Source organism: Pleurodeles waltl, chromosome 12 (genome assembly GCF_031143425.1).
Source record: "Pleurodeles waltl isolate 20211129_DDA chromosome 12, aPleWal1.hap1.20221129, whole genome shotgun sequence".
NCBI classification, from domain to species: Eukaryota; Metazoa; Chordata; class Amphibia; order Caudata; family Salamandridae; genus Pleurodeles; species Pleurodeles waltl.
The window spans coordinates 494,205,270-494,224,315 of record NC_090451.1 but is presented as its reverse complement, the minus strand read 5'-3'; the positions used below and the strand labels follow the sequence as shown (position 1 = coordinate 494,224,315).

At 44.9% G+C, this 19,046-nt stretch overlaps 1 protein-coding gene across 1 annotated transcript in view; it reads left to right on the top strand.

Annotated features, from left to right (window-relative positions):
• The window catches only part of CDH16 (cadherin 16), an 841,291-nt gene extending 830,560 nt beyond the window's left edge, over positions 1-10,731 (top strand). Inside the window, exon 17 of the mRNA XM_069217207.1 lies at positions 10,443-10,731. Within this exon, the coding sequence (XP_069073308.1) occupies positions 10,443-10,540 (98 nt within the window). The 3' untranslated portion in view covers positions 10,541-10,731. The remainder of the gene's footprint in view (positions 1-10,442) is intronic.
• Positions 10,732-19,046: the final 8,315 nt, after the last annotated feature.

Here is a 19,046-nt window from a genome sequence, read left to right as displayed (position 1 = left end):
ACTCTACGTTGGCACCACAAACAAACTCATGCAAAGGCTCCAATGAATAAGAATGCAGCTCCAGACTGATCCTGGACCTACGTAAGAGAGCCCACATATCCCAGCATCTGAAATCCCTCCACTAACTACCTGTCCACAAGATATGGCACTTTAATCTCCTCTCACAATCCCGAAATGCCCTCCACGACCTGCCTCCACTTCCACCACCCCATCAGGAACCTTCGCGCTGCACACCTGGCCCATGGACAGATTTCTCACACGCCGCTGCCGCACTGAAGGTGCCTCCTCCTTTCTTGACACCAAGGCCTGGAACACCCTCCAACTCTGCACCTCACCTACGCTGACCAAATTCAGGAAAGGGCTCAAGACCTGGCTCTTTGATTGAGACCTGCACCTAGCGCCTGGATACCCTCATGGGTGAGAGGTCGCGCACTACAAATACTGATTGATTGGTAGGTAGGTGGATCTCTAAAGCTGCTCAAAACAATGGTGGGGGTATTACATTCTGCATATTTCTAGGTTATTGCCCTGTACTTAAGTACAATAAACATGAAACAAAACACAACAGAATAATCCAATTTTGTTTAGTATTTATGGGAATACAAACAGTATCACCTACAATTGTGCTAGGCTTGGAACACTTGCCTTAAAAGTAAATGCGTCCACATTGTCTGTCAACTGCCTTTAACAACCACACCACCATCTATACAGTTAAGATTCAATGCGCCCATCACCCCAAAAAACAGGCACTTGAAGAAAAGTGTGCCCGTCACCGATTTGATAACTTAGGGCCAGATGTATACACCATTTTTCTTGTCGCAAGCAGCCAGATTTGCAGAATCGGTCTGTTTGCGACAAGAAAAAAGCATTTTGGTATGTACAGACCCTATTTTGCGATTCGGTAATCTATGTACCGAATGGCAAAATAAGTTTGCGAGTCGCAATTAGAAAGGGGCCTTCCCTTCCTAAATGAGAGTCGCAGTGCGATGTAGGATTGTTTTGTGACTGCGGTCACAAAACAATCACACTTAGCACCAGTTTCAAAGTGGTGCTAACCCATTCACAAAAGAGAAGGGGTCCCATTGGGACCCCTTCCCCTTTGTGAATGGTAGCGAAAACATTTTTTCAGAGCAGGCAGTAGTCCCATGGACCACTGCCTGCTCTGAAAATAACAAAAAGAAAATAACTTTTCATTTTTTAAATGCATCCCGTTTTCCTTTAGGGGAAAACGGGCTGCATTTAATTTTTTAATTTTTTTTTTTTTTTAATGGCTTTCTTTAAAAGCAGTCACAGGCATGGTGGTCTGCTGTCCCCAGCAGGCCACCATCCCTGTGAGGGCCGCCATTCCCAATGGGGTCACAAATTTCGACCTACCTTATGAATATTTATGAGGTAGCTCATTTGCGACCCCATTGGGAATCGCGAACAGCGTCATTGACACTGTTGTACATCAGGTTGCAACTTGAAAATTGGGAGTTGCTAAGATTCACGATTTACAAGTCGCAAAACCTAATATTTGTACGTGTAGCCCTTAGTTTTCTCCAACGCAGTGGTCTCACATCCTTGAATTCCAGTTTTTCTCAGTTTTCAAATTTTGATATATATATATATTTTTTTTAAGATTATAGATCTTGATTTCCAATGTACTACCATTTGTTCTTAGGGCAGTAGGGTAGGATACATCTGTGGGATACAAATGCACTCCATATGTAGCTCACTGCACAGTGTTGTGTTTTTTATGGGTGTTAGGTCTTTTCCTCAGTGCATCCACATTGTTACGACCTTCCTAAGCCCACTTTTTCATAGCACGTGAGACTGAACACTGCGAAGAAACGCAGATGCAGTTCAACACTGACCCGTAATTCCAAACTGTACAAACTCCAATATTGATCCACCATCGTTGAAAGTATTTCATGTGAAGTTTACTTCCTCACAGTATAGTCCCAACAACCTTGAATCGTCCAAAATCATCACTCAGGTGATCATTCTGAACCTGGTGGTCCAATGATCACCAGGGCTGTGGTGGAGGTCTACCTGCCCACAGGTCGGGGGTGAAGATCACCACATTACATGTGTGGTGGTTTGGCCTGTGCCAAACGGCCACTTTCCTGTGCTTACCGCCAGGGTGGTCGGACCTGAGGGTCAGATCCTGACTCTAAAAATAAGGTAGATAAATAAAAAAGACAGTTTTAAATTTTTTACAGACAGATTCATCATTGGAGGATAAAAATTAAGAAACAGGAATGAGCTCAAAGTCTTATTAAACCACTCATAATCAATCTACATGGAAAAATTAAGAAAGACAGCATGGAATCACCTTTCAAAAGGAGCACTCAATTTGCTGTGAGGCTGAGGGAAAGTGAGAGGAAATGACAGAGTGGAGGGAAGCGACTGCTAAACAAAAAAAAAACACACACACACCTGTAAGATGCACCTTAAGCCATCCACTAAAAATTCTGAATTTGAATAAGGACTAGTAAGAAGAGAAAATATGCTTAAAAAGACTAATAATTTTGTTAAATCTTATTATATTTCCGATTGTTTTTGCTATTGAAAGACAATAAATACAACCTTGATCTTTTGAAAAAAGATGTAACTAATGTCTTGCTTTAAAGTTGAGAGTTCCAGTAGAGTTCATATTCAAATATTTAAATGAGAAAGACTGTAAAATACTATCATAAATTTAATGGTACATTAGTTCCCTGTATTCTCCTGCCATTGATGCTTCTAGAAACCGTATTGCCTCAAACGCTTCTTCTGGGGCGCCTCTCAACTTTTACTTTCCTTTACAATTTAAATAGCCGATTCCTTTTTTGCTGTCTGCAACCTCAACCTCTTTAGGGTTTTCACACATAGAATCTGAGGCCCAAATTAACTAAACTTTCACAGAACACAACTCAGCAAGGGGCTTGCTGCTGCACTGTATTGCATGAAAGGTAGAGTTCAGAAATGCACCATATTTATGAAGATGAGGCGCACTTCTGATCTCTCCCTGCGCTAGTCCGCTTGTGGCAGCCTAGCACCAACTCAGGCATGCTTGTGCTATGATTCAAGAGTGTCTGAATTGTGGTCAAAATAGTTTTTGTAGGGGAACGGATACCTTCCTGCACAAAAACTATTCTTAGAGGCTTATTCTTCTTCGCATGTGTGCTGCAGAATACAGCACACATGCAAAGAGAAAGTAGCAAGGAGAAATAAATATATTTCTCCTTGTTATGCCAGCCTTGGGTAGGCATGCCACTTTTGCCCAAACCCAGGCTTGGTAAATCAGGGTGTGTGTCAAAGTTCATTGGTGAATGCATGGGAACACCCATGCTCCATCCATGTAACACGTTCTTAAACCAAAGTAACAGAATGTAGCACTATGTTGTGCGCTGCATTACTTCTTTTTTCACAAAGCCATGCATAGCCATAAAAATCTTCTTAGCACAGCCTTGTAAATTCTGAAATACATAGTGCATCATGGCTGCACCAAATAAAGTTGCACAACCATGACACAAAATAAATCTGAGTCTAAATTTCTTCTCCCCACGTCAGGTCTCGATGAGTCAAATACGAGTAGGGATCATCCTCTAAGCTCTCTTCATGCCTCTGCGCAGTGTCATTTAGGACTCTTTCTAGACAGAGTGAACACTGGGGATGGATTGTCTAGAAGAGTTTCCTGAAGGAGCTCCTATGCCTTTACATAGTAATATGGTTATATAAAAAAACTATAAATATGAATTTGGTCATTCCTATCAAAACTCCAAGAAGTGTCACTTACATGGTGCTCTGTAAACCATAATATTGCAACTGCCCTTGGATAGTTATCATAAAAAAACATTCAGAACCATCAGATGGTTCAAACAGCAGTGAAAGTTCGGGTCGTTATACCTGCAAGAGACATATTACTTCTACACCGATATCTGTCACACTAGACAAAGCCTCACTGGGGAGCTATTTAGATTAGAAGGTGTCTACCTAGTCTATAGTCAAATTTAGACGTCATAATTAGTCAAATTAGGGTGAGGGCTCTGCATTCAAAAGACATACTTAAAAGTGGGTACAAGAGAACATTCCGAGGTGTAACATTTTTTGTATTTTACCCTCCTAAAAAGTGATAAGGACTTATTGGTTAAAGCCAATATTGCTATAATGTGTGAAAAACAATTGTAAAGAGATTTTGATATTTTGTAAAAAAAAAAACACAAAAAAAACAAACACACATCGATTAGTAAAGTCCAGTTCTCCAAAGAAAAATGAGTATGGAAATTCTGGAAACGTTGTAAGAGTGTAATGTAAAAATTAATTTGAGGACAATTTGATTTTAATATGTCAGCATGATGCACTTTACACATCGTATTCGTAGATTAAATTTTATGATATAAATTTGTAATGAATGGTGAGTTTATAATAATTGGAATTATGGAAATAACAAGCATGATTTATTTAAATTTACCCACAACAAAATGTGTTTTTTATGGAATTAATACTCAAAAATGAACAATAATGAGCTGACTGATTGATTGGTTGATTGAATCCTGCTCCATGGGCTGACTATTCAAGCATGCATTCAAATTAAGCCTGTGTCTCCTACACACGTCCGTTTATAGATATGCTCCTCCATACATTAAACGCAGACTAAAATGATGGACTCCACTGAAACTTGCAACCCTAGAACAAAAGACAAATCATTGCAACCACAGATCAAAGAGCCAGGGCTGGGGAGATTGTTTGGCTTTAGAACGGCAAAGCTCTGAAATTCTCTGCTCTCACTCTTAGGTGAGACAAGTTCGCTCCTAAAATTTAGAAAGGCTATCAAAACGCTCATCTTCTACACCACACCACCATCTTCATTCTACAGCATGTAGATCCATAGTCACAGCTTCTTTGCTCCATTTCAAAATCTGTGAGGATGATGATGATGATCTCACAAATGTTACCAGGGATATGTTGTGTTCCTCCGAATACCTTACTTGTCAGTGCTTAATTTTTCCCAGTGTTTGCATGTCGTTCCCCACTGGCATTCATTTTTTAGAACAGGGCCTTGTTTTTCATCATCAGACTTTATTCCCGAACAAGAGAGTGAAAGTCAGTGGTTTAAGGGAGAACAGAGTTCGAGAAAGATAAGGAAAAAGGGACTCAAGGACAAAGAAAAGATGAGAAAGAGCATGGCGGACTAAAACAAAGATAAAGGAAATATAAAGTGATTGGAAGAACACGGCATGGGGTGGAATCAAGAATAGACAGCTTTCATATTTGGCAACTTCAGCATTTGCCTGTGTGGGTAGCAGGCTGTGCAGAAAAGCTCTGGACTTGCCAACTTTTCAATTTACCAATGTGCATTTGAGGTTCAAATAGAAATCAATTTACCATTCTTGTTTAACCTTTCAGGTCAAGTAGTCAGTACCACTCGTGTTCAACCTTTCAAGTGACTGTTCCTTTTTAGTAGATGTGGAATTGATGCAGATCTGAGAGATATGGACGTCTTAGGACATTGCAAAACTTTAAAGTGAAAAGTATTAGAACTTTTTTTTGAGTGGGTTGACTGATGTAGTAGAGTGATGATTGCAACTGTGGTCCAAACATTAAGGCCCTCATTACAACTTCGGCGGTGTTTTCAAAAGACCGCCGAAGCTGCGGGTGCCACTATACCGCCAGTGCTGGCGGTATATCTGGCTCCCTATTATGACTTTTCCACTGATCCAGCGGGCGGAAACAGTGTTTCCATCCACTGGCCCAGCAGAAAAGTCACATCAACATTGCAGCCGGCTCGAAATAGAGCCGTTGACAATGTTGATGTCGTGCATTTCACTGCCGGAAATTTGGGCAGTGAAATTCACAATGGGGCTGTGCAGGGGCCCCCAGGGGCACCCCAAGTCCCCCTCACTGCCAGACTCTCCATGGTGGTGTTTACCACCGTGGACAGGCTGGCAGTTGGGGAGTCATAATCCCCAGGGCAGGGTGCTTGCACCGCTGCCCTGGGGATTATGACCACCAGGCGGAAGCCTGGCAGTATGTTGGAGGGGCCGGCGGTATGTCCGTGGCTAATGTGCCACGGTCATAATAGCTGGCAGAACACCACCAGCCTGTTGGCGGTGTTACCGCCGGCCGCCAGGTTCGTAATGAGACCCTAAGTGTTTATCAGCTTCGGTCCTATACTTTTTCCCTTTCCTTGGATGACAGTGCAATAGACAGTGTGTGTTGAGAGACATTATGCTGGTGGAATAAGCAGGGGCTGTAACTATCAGCTATTCCAACAAGGAACACAAGGCAGAGGCAGAGTGATTTTAAACTGAGGTCGATAGTTAAAAAGTCTATAGTGACAGTGGAGAAAATCCTATTCATGTGCAGGTAACTCAGTTTACTTCTTTCAGCAAATGTGATACAAAGTTACAATTAAACAAGCTAAAGCAGACTACCTCCTTAAAAAAATAAGAGAGGCTCCAAACTTGTTGCAACAGACTTTCAGAGTTGTCTCATCTTTTATGAAAGCTAACTGCCTTGACAACAGTCTACTAGCCTTGTATTTCATGTCTAAAGTGGAATCTATATATGACATCGTTAAACATAGTCACTCTATAACTGCCCCTGCGAGCAGCTCTCACCTGCTGGGTTGAGAAGGCTCTGTCTAGTGGATGTGAAGGTTTTCCATCCTACCTACAGACTGACACCTTACAGCCCATCTCAGAGGTTAAGTCCATGTCCACTCCGGACTCTTGCCCTGTAGAGGTACTGTGAAAACTGTCTCCAGGATTATGCTTCCCTGTCTAACTCAAGCTTGTCAATGGGAATTGTTCCACCAAACTGAAAAGTGTGGTGGTATTCCCCCTTGAAAATAATACTCCCAATGATCCCATAATCTATAATCCAATCACGTTAGTGCCCAGCCAAACTAAAATCATGCAGGGATTTTAGCTGCACAGTTGCCTGAGTTTTTGGAAGAGGCTAATATCTTGGACCATTAGCAGTTTAACTATCTCCCTCGCTGAGGGATTTAATCTGACCTCCTGGGATTGGAGGAAATCCAGTAGACTCAGGATGCTGGAAACATTGGAGCTTTCATACAGCTAAATCTCTGTTACTTTTGATATGGTTGATCTTCATATACTGATCAACTACACGGCTGGCACTGGATTATAGGCCACGGTTCTCACTAGGTTTAAGTATTTTTTTTTTTTTAACTGGCCCAGTTGCTGTCACTAGTTTCCATCACCTCTGATGAGGCAGTAATCCTCTGAGGAGTCCCACAAAGATTATTTTTATCCGTTTTACTTACAAACTCGACTACCTGCGTTTCCGTACGTAATTTCCTCAGTGGGCTGGAGCCTTTGGAGGCTGTGTTTTTAGAACAAGAGACCAGCTGCAAAAGCCTCTGTCACTTTCTCCAGCTTCCCCAGGTAATTTGTCAGGTCTGCTTTTGGTTCCCAGTCTGGCTGCTTACTTACAACATCTAAGTTCTTCCTCTTTCCAAGCTCATTTGGCCCTTCTAGCTTATGGGACTGCCTGACCCGCATGATACAAATCTTATAAGAGTAGTTCAACTGGCCCCTAAATGAGCATTGGGATTACAGCACAGACGTATTGCTGTGCAACAGTGAATATAATAAAAAAATTTTAAAACCTCATTCCTGGCAAGACTGGAATCTTCCACATAAGGGACAACCAATCTTGCTTGAATAGCATGTTGAAACCTGTGAAACTGCACCCTCTCCATCTATACATCACAAATCTAGGGTGCTTGGACTCAGTTTCAACTTCTATCAGTCAATGGCTAATTTGTTATATCTTTATGATTTCTGGCCTGGTACACCTCAGGAAAAAACCTCCCTTGCCTGCGAGCTGACAAACATGTAATGGTAGTATCAGCCTTGAATTTATCATGGAGTACTGTCAGTTGGCTTACCATTGTCCCAGAGCACCTACTAAATAAAATACAGCTTATCTAGAACCTAACAATACAGTGTAAGCATTGTAAATCTTACTACATACCAGAGGCATGGAGCTTAATTCAGTGGTTACTAGTCGAGTAGTGAATGCAAAGTAGGGCTTGCTGCATTGCACATCAGATCTTTTATGGACTTGAAAAGACTGACCAAAAGAACCTCTTAATGCACAATTCTCACAAATGCCCTTGTAATCTGAACAAGCTCTGTTCAACATGCCTCCTATTTGGCCTTCAGAAGGACCTTGAATTCCCTTTTATTCTATTAACTTTATGCTTAATCTGCAGCCGTTTTGCTCCCTTGTAGAGATCTATGGCAGGAAACTGCCCAGGAAACCTCTTAGCATCAGTAATAAATACATTGTGTCAGATAGCCCCTACAGACTCAGTCATACAGCTCATATATAATTTAAAGAGTTCTGGATCGGAATGTCTGAAGTAAGAGGTTGTTGAAGTCGGACTTCATCGACCTAGAAGGATCCCTGAAACAGTCTTCATTAAATGAGAACTAGTCCCTGGTCAGCTTCCATATATGTGGCATGAGCCATATTGCAAGTGGGACCTATGTCTGCCTACACTTATTGCTGATACTGTAGCTATTGCCATATATTTTTTATATTGTGTTCCATTGTACTTTTTCTAATTATCAATAAAATGGTTTATTAAAGAAAAAAGGACCCACCCGCCCCCCCAGGACTGTAAGAGCCTTCAAACCAGGAGGCTATCAAAGTCAGAATCTTTCTGACTGAATGTAAAAAAAAAAAAAAAACAACCGGCTAAGAGGGTCTACAACAGAGAATGCATAGACTAGTACATTGTCAGGTTCACAGTCGTTCAGAAGAGTAGAATTCCAGTGCCATCACAGCTCACATCAGAAATGTGGCAAAGTGACTACTACTCAAAGTAGCAACATCTTTGAATCAGAGCAGCTAAAAGCAGTTAATACTTTGAGGCAGGCAGGGTCTAGGCTGTTCAAGATAAACGGTTTCAGAGTCTATGTCCTTGCATCTATGAGTGTCTGACGGTCAGAACACAACCTAGGAGAGTTAGGGCTCCACACATGTGCTTAGCTATTCTTAGTGCAGCAGGTGTTGTGACACTGGGACACAGGGATGAGAGGGACCCACTGTTCCTCATTTACAGATGTATTTTATTACCCTTTTCAGTAATGAGGAGGTTTGTGAACTCCTTCCTAAACCACATGACCGACAGCCTAAAAAGGTGTCTGAATATTAGCCTCAGTGATTTCCAGAATGTATGAATTCTTCAGACTAGGAAGACCTCAAAATTACAGCCATTCGGACTAGCCATTTCCCACAGTATATGTCTATTGGAATACTTCAAACACAGAGGGCCTCAGAGAAAAAATACTTTTGACTAAGAGGGTCTTTGAGCCAGAGACACAAGCCTGGAATATGCGACATCCACCCTTCCCAGACTAAAAGAATGTTACAGCCATCTCCTTGGGATTGTGAGTGGCGAATGCCTCAGTGAATTCAAAAAGAGTGCAGTTGGGAAATATTCCAGATTCAGAACCACTTAGACAATTAGGGTATCAAATCAGAGGTGCCCAGAAATGGTTAAATTCATATGACTGTAGTAGACCTCTGCCTCAAAGTTGAATGCTAAAATGTTTTTCAAAGTAACTGAAGCAAAGGATTTTGAACAACAATCTGTCCACATTCGTAACATTTCATTATGTGTAATCATATCTCTGTGATGCAAGTGTTTCTGCTACTCCTGTCTATTTGAAAACTGAGAAGTATCCTGGATCAAAGTATCTTTTATGAAATAGACCTTGCTCTATATTTAAATGGCTCTTACCTGGAGCCAGGTCATAATAATATGGTTCTAGGGGCATATTCATAAGCAGGTATTTATAAATTGATAAATGCTCTCCTGTGGGCTTCCTCCTCATGCTTAGAATGGATTTCCTAGCGCATACAAAAACTGATAGATGTAATGTTTGAATTAATCTCAGCCACTGGTAATTACTCCAGCCACATCCCAGTCCATCCTTATTTTGCGCATGCTATATGCAAATCAGTCTTGACCCTACCCAATGGGAACAGTCCATCCCGAACTGCCCTGATGAAATAGGGAGGTGCTCATTTTACCTCTCCAGGATGTTGTGGCCTTTAACAGGAATATTTGTTTACACGCACGTTCACAGTGAAAGACTGCATCTAAAATGTTTGTATTTTACAAATCTCAGACCCTTAAAGCCCACACCGAATCCTACTTTTTCAGCAGCGGGCAAATGACAGATTTTCCCCCATTGTAAACGAAATGTAATATCCTAACAACCCATTAATCCGCGTTCTGTCAATCAAATTGTGGAATTTACTATAATAATTGAAGTATCCACTTGGCTATACAACAACATTTGTGATCTGAAACAATATATAGTGCTATGTGCGTCCAATATTGCATTATTTTATCACCCTATTGCAAATGTCATGAATAGTGCTCTGACACAGCGAAATCCATCGTAATTTTTGTATTTTCTTTTTTTAAGGCTTCTTTTTGCTCATCATATTAGGACGTATATCCCTCTCCAATAAAGAGAAGAAACAAAACATTTCGGATATGATTCCATTAAAGACAACGGCGTAAATGAACAAAGATCAGGACTCCTGTATTTGAAATGCTTATGAAATTATTGCATGCTGTTTGATATTGGTAATCCTCAAACCCCAGACATTTTACTTTGATTTGACAATTCTATGTACTTAATCGTTAAATAAATTTCTATCTTTGTATAGCTTTATGATATCTGAAGTTCTAAATAAACTGTGTGAAGTATGTGTTACTTGCCCGTGTATTTATAAAAGCTAGTTTCATATTGGTTGTTAGAAATGGGGTTTTTGGTTGGCAGTCAGGTTGCCCTCTGTCCAAGCAAGAACCCTCACTCTAGTCAGGGTAAGTCACACACAATCCAAAATCAGCCTGTGCTCACCCTCCGGTAGCTTGGCACGAGCAGTCAGGCTTAACTCAGAAGGCAATGTGTAAAGCATTTGTGCAATAAATCATACAACACCATAGCATAACACCACAAAAATACACCACACAGTGTTTAGAAAAATATATAATATTTATCTGGGTATCTTCAGGTCAAAACGATCAAAGTTGCATTATGAATTTGTAAAGATATCACTGAAAAGTGATATAAGGTGTCTTAAGTCTTTAGAAAGTAAACAAAGTCTCTTTCAAACACAAAGTACCTGGTTTCTGGTGGAAAATCTCCTCAGAGGGCCACAGGAGAAGAGGTACGTGGAAAACTGGTGTGTGCGTCGATTTCTCCTCAGCACACACGGACTTGCGTTGTTATTTTCCACGCGGGGAGTCGTTTTCCGGCATGCGGACAGTCTCTTTCTGTGGTTCGCGGGGAGTACCAGATGTCCCGGGTCTGTGCGTGGATTTTCCTGCTTGTTTTCCGGCTGCGCGTCGTTCTGCGGGGCTGCACGTCGAAGTTTCGATCTCACGGCAGGCGTCGCGTAGATTTCTCCTGGGGAGTCGGGCGGCGTTGTCCTTGCGAGGCAGTGTGTCAAAGTTTCGATCTCACGGCAGGCGTCGCGTCGATTTCTCCTGGGGAGTCGGGCGGCATTGTCCTTGCGAGGCCGTGCGTCAAAGTTTCGATCTCACGGCAGGCGTCGCGTCGATTTCTCCTGGGGAGTCGGGCGGCATTGTCCTTGCGAGGCCGTGCGTCAAAGTTTCGATCTCACGGCAGGCGTCGCGTCGATTTCTCCTGGGAAGTCGGGCGGCGTTGTCCTTGCGAGGCCGTGCGTCAAAGTTTCGATCTCACGGCAGGAGTCGCGTCGATTTCTCCCGGGAAGTCGGGCGGCGTTGTCCTTACGAGGCCGTGCGTCAAAGTTTCGGTCGTCCCGAAGGCGTCGCGTCGATCAGCGTCGGTGTGCGGCGTTTTTCTTGCCGCGGAACAAGCTGTGCGTCGAAAATTTCGCCGCTCGGAGCGTCCAAGAGGAAGAGAGAAGTCTTTTTGGTCCTGAGACTTCAGGGAACAGGAGGCAAGCTCTATCCAAGCCCTTGGAGAGCACTTTTACAGCCAGACAAGAGTTCAGCAAGGCAGCAGGCCAACAGCAAGGCAGCAGTCCTTTGTAGAAAAGCAGATAGGTGAGTCCTTTGAGCAGCCAGGCAGTTCTTCTTGGCAGGATGTAGTTTCTGGTTCAGGTTTCTTCTCCAGCAAGTGTCTGATGAGGTAGGGCAGAGGCCCTGTTTTATACCCAAATGTGCTTTTGAAGTGGGGGAGACTTCAAAGAGTGGCTAAGAAGTGCACCAGGTCCCCTTTCAGTTCAATCCTGTCTGCCAGGGTCCCAGTAGGGGGTGTGGCAGTCCTTTGTGTGAGAGCAGGCCCTCCACCCTCCCTGCCCAGGAAGACCCATTCAAAATGCAGATGTATGCAAGTGAGGCTGAGTACCCTGTGTTTGGGGTGTGTCTGAGTGAATGCACAAGGAGCTGTCAACCAAGCCCAGCCAGACGTGGATTGTAAGGCACAGAAGGATTTAAGTGCAAAGAAATGCTCACTTTCTAAAAGTGGCATTTCTAGAATAGTAATATTAAATCCGACTTCACCAGTCAGCAGGATTTTGTATTACCATTCTGGCCATACTAAATATGACCTTCATGCTCCTTTCAGATCAGCAGCTGCCACTTCAGTGTATGAGGGCAGCCCCAATGTTAGCCTATGAAGGGAGCAGGCCTCACAGTAGTGTAAAAACGAATTTAGGAGTTTTACACTTCCAGGACATACAACTACACAGGTACATGTCCTGCCTTTTACCTACACAGCACCCTGCTCTAGGGGTTACCTAGGGCACACATTAAGGGTGACTTATATGTAGAAAAAGGGGAGTTCTAGGCTTGGCAAGTACTGTTAAATGCCAAGTCGAGGTGGCAGTGAAACTGCACACACAGGCCTTGCAATGGCAGGCCTGAGATAATGAAAATGGGCTATTTAAGTGGGTGGCACAACCAGTGCTGCTGGCCCACTAGTAGCATTTAATTTACCAGCCCTATGCACATAAAGTGCACCTTACTAGGGACTTATAAGTAAATTAATAGTCCAATCAGGTATGATTCAAGGTTACCATGTTTTAAGGGAGAGAGCATATGCACTTTAGCACTGGTTAGCAGTGGTAAAGTGCGCAGAGTCTAAAAACCAGCAAAAATGAGGTCAGAAAAAGAAAAGGAGGAAGGCAAAAAGTTTGGGGATGACCCTGTCAAAAAGCCAGGTCCAACATGACCCCCTCCCAGCCTAAAGCCAGGGTAGACTAATCAACACTCTGATGGACTTCCCTGCTTAAGGCGATAGAACATGGACAATGGCCCACTACTGCAGGGGCACTCGCCAGTTCTACGCCTTTCTGAACTCAGTGAGGCTTCTTTGTCTATACTCTCTGGGGCCACTGATCTGGCCCATGGGGAACCCTTCTCATCACCTGAGGACCCCATCTGTACAGCTCCTAACTTTAATTTGCTAACAGATGCATCCCAGTATGCAGACAGTATCACCATGGCCAACAAAGTGATGTGGCCCATTCCATTCCTTGGGTCTGACTTCTGTCCCCAACCCAGGGAAAACTCTGCCCACAAGGACAGAAACCAACAGATGCCACTGACAGCTGTCAGTGTTATGAGCCAGGCCCCTGACCATCCACTGCTAGGTGGGGGACCCTGAGGGGGGCCGTTGGCTGAGCTTCTCCTCCAACCGGGGGGCTGGTAGGGAGCTCCCAAGGGATTCCTGTAGCATCCCAGAATGGGGGGTAGTAACCCCAGGGGTCTTGCACCCCTTCTCCACTCTCACCAGGCCAGGGGTGGGTCCCTGATACTGGTCCCTCAGCCCAGGGTCTGTACTCTGAGGCTGAAGAGAGGACAGGGGTGAGTCCTTCCTCCCCGTGCCTCCCCATCGGGGCTTACAAACCCTCCTCTGGGGAGTGGTACTGCCAGACATCTGAACTGCTAGGGCACCCTTGGGGGGTGGCCCTCTCAGCTCTCCTGACACTAAGGGAAACTCATTCCCCAGAATGCAGTCAATGGGCAGCTGGGGACTAACTATGACCCGCCTCTGGGTCACCTCCCCACCCCACTCTAGGGACACCCGGGCCATGGGGCGGAAGAAATCTTCCCCAATGGCTGGAGTCACTCTACACACCTGTCCGGTGTACTGCTCTGGTGACACTAGTCTCTCCACAATCATGGTAAGCCTAGCCCCTGTGTCTCTCAGAGCGGTGACTGGGATCCCATTCACTCCCACCTGGTGGAAGTGACGGCTCACACCCTCTGGGATCACCAGTTTACCCTCTGAGTCCACCTCCCAACTAAAGGAGATGAAGGCATGGTCTACGACCTGCCCCTGGGACTACATTCCCCTAAGGCCACATGGGCCACCCCTGTAGAGGTCCCAATATTGGGTGAGTTCTTTGGACAGACAGAGTCCCCCTTCCTGTGTCGTATCTGGGAACACTCAAAGCAGCAGGGTTGGGAATGGGATGCTTTGGGCCACTGCCCACCAGAACCCCCACCCTGTTTCTCAGATGGGGTATGGGAACCCTTTCTTCCCCCCTTACTCTGGGACTCGTCTGGGTCATTTCTAACCACCCCCTCACTTTGTTGGGGGGAACCAGAACTGCCCTTCTCGGGGTCACCCCCAGATACCTTTTTGGACACTCTGGTGCTTGCCCAGAGGTCCGCCTCCTCAGCAAGCTTCCTGGGATCAGTCAGCTTACTATCTACCAAGTGCTGGCCAACTCTGTAAAAGTAGTATTAAGCATATGCTCTCTCAGAATCAAGTCATATAACCCTTTATAGTCATTTACTTTGTTGCCCCGCACCCATCCATTCAGTGCCTTACTGGAAAAGTCAAAGAAATCTACCCATGTTTGTGTGTGTTGTTTGGTGCTGTCCCTGAACCTCTGACGGTATCCCTCAGGGGTCAGCCCAAACTTGGCAAGTAAAGTGGCTTTCTGAAGTGGGTATGTGTTTTGATCAGGTTGATCCAATGTGAGAAGTGTGTCCCTCCCCAAAGGCGGCACATAACCCCACATAGCTACCCCCCATTGCCCTTCAGGAACCTCATGAGCCCTTAGTGCAACTTCATAAGCAGCTAACCATTTATCTATGTCATCTCCCACCACAAAACTGGGCACCACAGTTTTGGGTATACGAACCTTCTTTTCTCCAGCCGGTCCTGTCTGTATGCTGCCACCATTATTGCTGGATTCAGACTGTCTCGCCTTGATCTCCAGCTCCTTGAGACTCAGTTCATGAGCCAACAATAGTTTCTTTTCAACCAAAGCTCTTTCAGCTCCCACCTGTTTGGCTGCTCTTTCAGCTTCTGCTTGTTTGGCTGCTCTTTCAGCTTCTGCTTGTTTGGCTGTTCTTTCAGCTTCAATCTGTTTGGCTGCTCTTTCAGCCTCAGCTTGTTTGGCTTCTCTCTCTGCCCTTCTCTCCTCCTGTTGAGCCTCAATTTTCAGTTTTGCCATTTGCAATTGGAACTCCCTTTCCTCTCTCCTTTCCTCTGCGGTCAGGCTTTGCATAGAGACACTGCTCCCTGGTCTGGAAGGGGGCACAATTGCAGTGGTAACACCATCCACAGATAGTGAAAATTCCTCTGAGGTGCCATTTTCTGGCTCCTCTTCCTCATCATCCTCTAAATGGGCTTCTGCCCAGGCCCTCAGCACCACTTGAAAGTCCTCCTTTCTGGAGGCCCCTTGGGTGGGTACCCTCAGTGCCCTGCAGAATCCTCTTAGTTGTTTGACCGTATATGTATCTAACTGGACTAGGTCAAAGTCCCCTGTCTGAGACCCAGTCAGAGACATGTTGAGTGAGGATTTAGTTTTTGAAAATTGTCAGGAAAAAAAACGGATTTGAAAAAAGAGATAAAAAAACAAGTTGACCTTCAACTGTGGGTAGGTAGTGAAATACTTAGCTACTGTATGTCACTGCACAAATACAAGTCCTATCCTCACCGCTGATCACCAATGTTAGAAATGGGGTTTTTGGTTGGCAGTCAGGTTGCCCTCTGTCCAAGCAAGAACCCTCACTCTAGTCAGGGTAAGTCACACACAATCCAAAATCAGCCTGTGCTCGCCCTCCGGTAGCTTGGCACGAGCAGTCAGGCTTAACTCAGAAGGCAATGTGTAAAGCATTTGTGCAATAAATCATACAACACCATAGCATAACACCACAAAAATACACCACACAGTGTTTAGAAAAATATATAATATTTATCTGGGTATCTTCAGGTCAAAACAATCAAAGTTGCATTATGAATTTGTAAAGATATCACTGAAAAGTGATATAAGGTGTCTTAAGTCTTTAGAAAGTAAACAAAGTCTCTTTCAAACACAAAGTACCTGGTTTCTGGTGGAAAATCCCCTCAGGGGGCCACAGGAGAAGAGGTACGTGGAAAACTGGTGTGTGCGTCGATTTCTCCTCAGCACACACGGACTTGCGTCGTTATTTTCCACGCGGGGAGTCGTGCGTCGTTTTCCGGCGCGCGGACAGTCTCTTTCTGTGGTTCGCGGGGAGTACCAGATGTCCCGGGTCTGTGCGTGGATTTTCCTGCTTGTTTTCCGGCTGCGCGTCGTTCTGCGGGGCTGCGCGTCGAAGTTTCGATCTCACAGCAGGCGTCGCGTCGATTTCTCCTGGCGAGTCGGGCGGCGTTGTCCTTGCGAGGCCGTGCGTCAAAGTTTCGATCTCACGGCAGGCGTCGCATCGATTTCTCCTGGGAAGTCGGGCGGCGTTGTCCTTGCGAGGCCGTGCGTCAAAGTTTAGATCTCACGGCAGGCGTTGCGTCGATTTCTCCCAGGAAGTCGGGCGGCGTTGTCCTTGCGAGGCCGTGCGTCAAAGTTTCGGTCGTCCCGAAGGCGTCGCGTCGATCAGCGTCGGTGTGCGCCGTTTTTCTTGCCGCGGAACAAGCTGTGCGTCGAAAATTTCGGCGCACGGAGCGTCCAAGAGGAAGAGAGAAGTCTTTTTGGTCCTGAGACTTCAGGGAACAGGAGGCAAGCTCTATCCAAGCCCTTGGAGAGCACTTTTACAGCCAGACAAGAGTTCAGCAAGGCAGCAAGGCAGCAGTCCTTTGTATAAAAGCAGATAGGTGAGTCCTTTGAGCAGCCAGGCAGTTCTTCTTGGCAGGATGTAGTTTCTGGTTCAGGTTTCTTCTCCAGCAAGTGTCTGATGAGGTAGGGCAGAGGCCCTGTTTTATACCCAAATGTGCCTTTGAAGTGGGGGAGACTTCAAAGAGTGGCTAAGAAGTGCACCAGGTCCCCTTTCAGTTCAATCCTGTCTGCCAGGGTCCCAGTAGGGGGTGTGGCAGTCCTTTGTGTGAGAGCAGGCCCTCCACCCTCCCAGCCCAGGAAGACCCATTCAAAATGCAGATGTATGCAAGTGAGGCTGAGTACCCTGTGTTTGGGGTGTGTCTGAGTGAATGCACAAGGAGCTGTCAACCAAGCCCAGCCAGACGTGGATTGTAAGGCACAGAAGGATTTAAGTGCAAAGAAATGCTCACTTTCTAAAAGTGGCATTTCTAGAATAGTAATATTAAATCCGACTTCACCAGTCAGCAGGATTTTGTATTACCATTCTGGCCATACTAAATATGACCTTCCTGCTCCTTTCAGATCAGCAGCTGCCACTTCAACAGTGTATGAGGGCAGCCCCAATGTTAGCCTATGAAGGGAGCAGGCCTCACAGTAGTGTAAAAACGAATTTAGGAGTTTTATACTACCAGGACATATAACTACACAGGTACATGTCCTGCCTTTTACCTACACAGCACCCTGCTCTAGGGGTTACCTAGGGCACACATTAAGGGAGACTTATATGTAGAAAAAGGGGAGTTCTAGGCTTGGCAAGTACTGTTAAATGCCAAGTCGAGGTGGCAGTGAAACTGCACACACAGGCCTTGCAATGGCAGGCCTGAGATAATGAAAAGGGGCTACTTAAGTGGGTGGCACAACCAGTGCTGCTGGCCCACTAGTAGCATTTAATTTACCAGCCCTATGCACATAAAGTGCACCTTACTAGGGACTTATAAGTAAATAATAGTCCAATCAGGTATGATTCAAGGTTACCATGTTTTAAGGGAGAGAGCATATGCACTTTAGCACTGGTTAGCAGTGGTAAAGTGCGCAGAGTCTAAAAACCAGCAAAAATGAGGTCAGAAAAAGAAAAGGAGGAAGGCAAAAAGTTTGGGGATGACCCTGTCAAAAAGCCAGGTCCAACAATAGTCATCTGTTGGAAGCAGAAGTTTCAGGTCTCTTCATTTCGAAGCATCTGAAAAAGTGCCCCTTGCCAGGAACCTTGGCCTAACTTGAGCTCTTCTCGCCTTCTCGATTAGCAGGCGGCATAGTTCTTATGATTGGCTGAATCGTGAACACCTACAAAATACATGTGAAAAAAGTAATATGAGAGAGAAAATTGACACAAAAAATCTTGGGGCGGCCTGCCAGTCTGCAATGTCAGCAGAGAACCCGGTCTCTCCTCACCTAACTGGGAACACCTGCCATATTTTGAAATCTCTTCCCGGCGGACATCTCCCCGAGTTCTCTGCATCAGACAGTGCGGCTAATGGGCAGAAGGCAGAGTAAGCTGGCGTCCTGTCTTCTTGGCTCCAATCCGCATATTCTTTTCTTTTAGTGAAACTAATTTCCAAAGTGGGAGTTTGTTTCAGTGAAAGAAAAAAAGTAATGGCCTTGATGTGCAGGGAGTTTTTTCCTTGCTCCTGGTAGGCAAATACGTTTTTCCTGCCCAGGTCAGCATGCCTTGCATGGTGAAGGTCTAGTGACGGCCTGCTGTCTTCCTATTCCCGCCACTGTGAACTGAGGACCTTTGGCAGGTCGCCCGTAAGGTCAAGGGTTTCCAATCCTGCAGTCAGTTGAGGATCTACCATTAAACGTACTGTGGTTCCTCACCTCTGAATAGGGTGGGTGAACTACACGTTAGCAGGATAGGACCACTGCCAATTTATGGTTATGCTTGCATTCCACTAAACTGTAAATGTATGCTTTTGTATAGTTAGAAAACAAAATCCACAAAGACCATGGCATTACAAACAGTGTAGCTTCCACAGCAGCACTTCAAAAGAAATAATTTTTTTGAGACA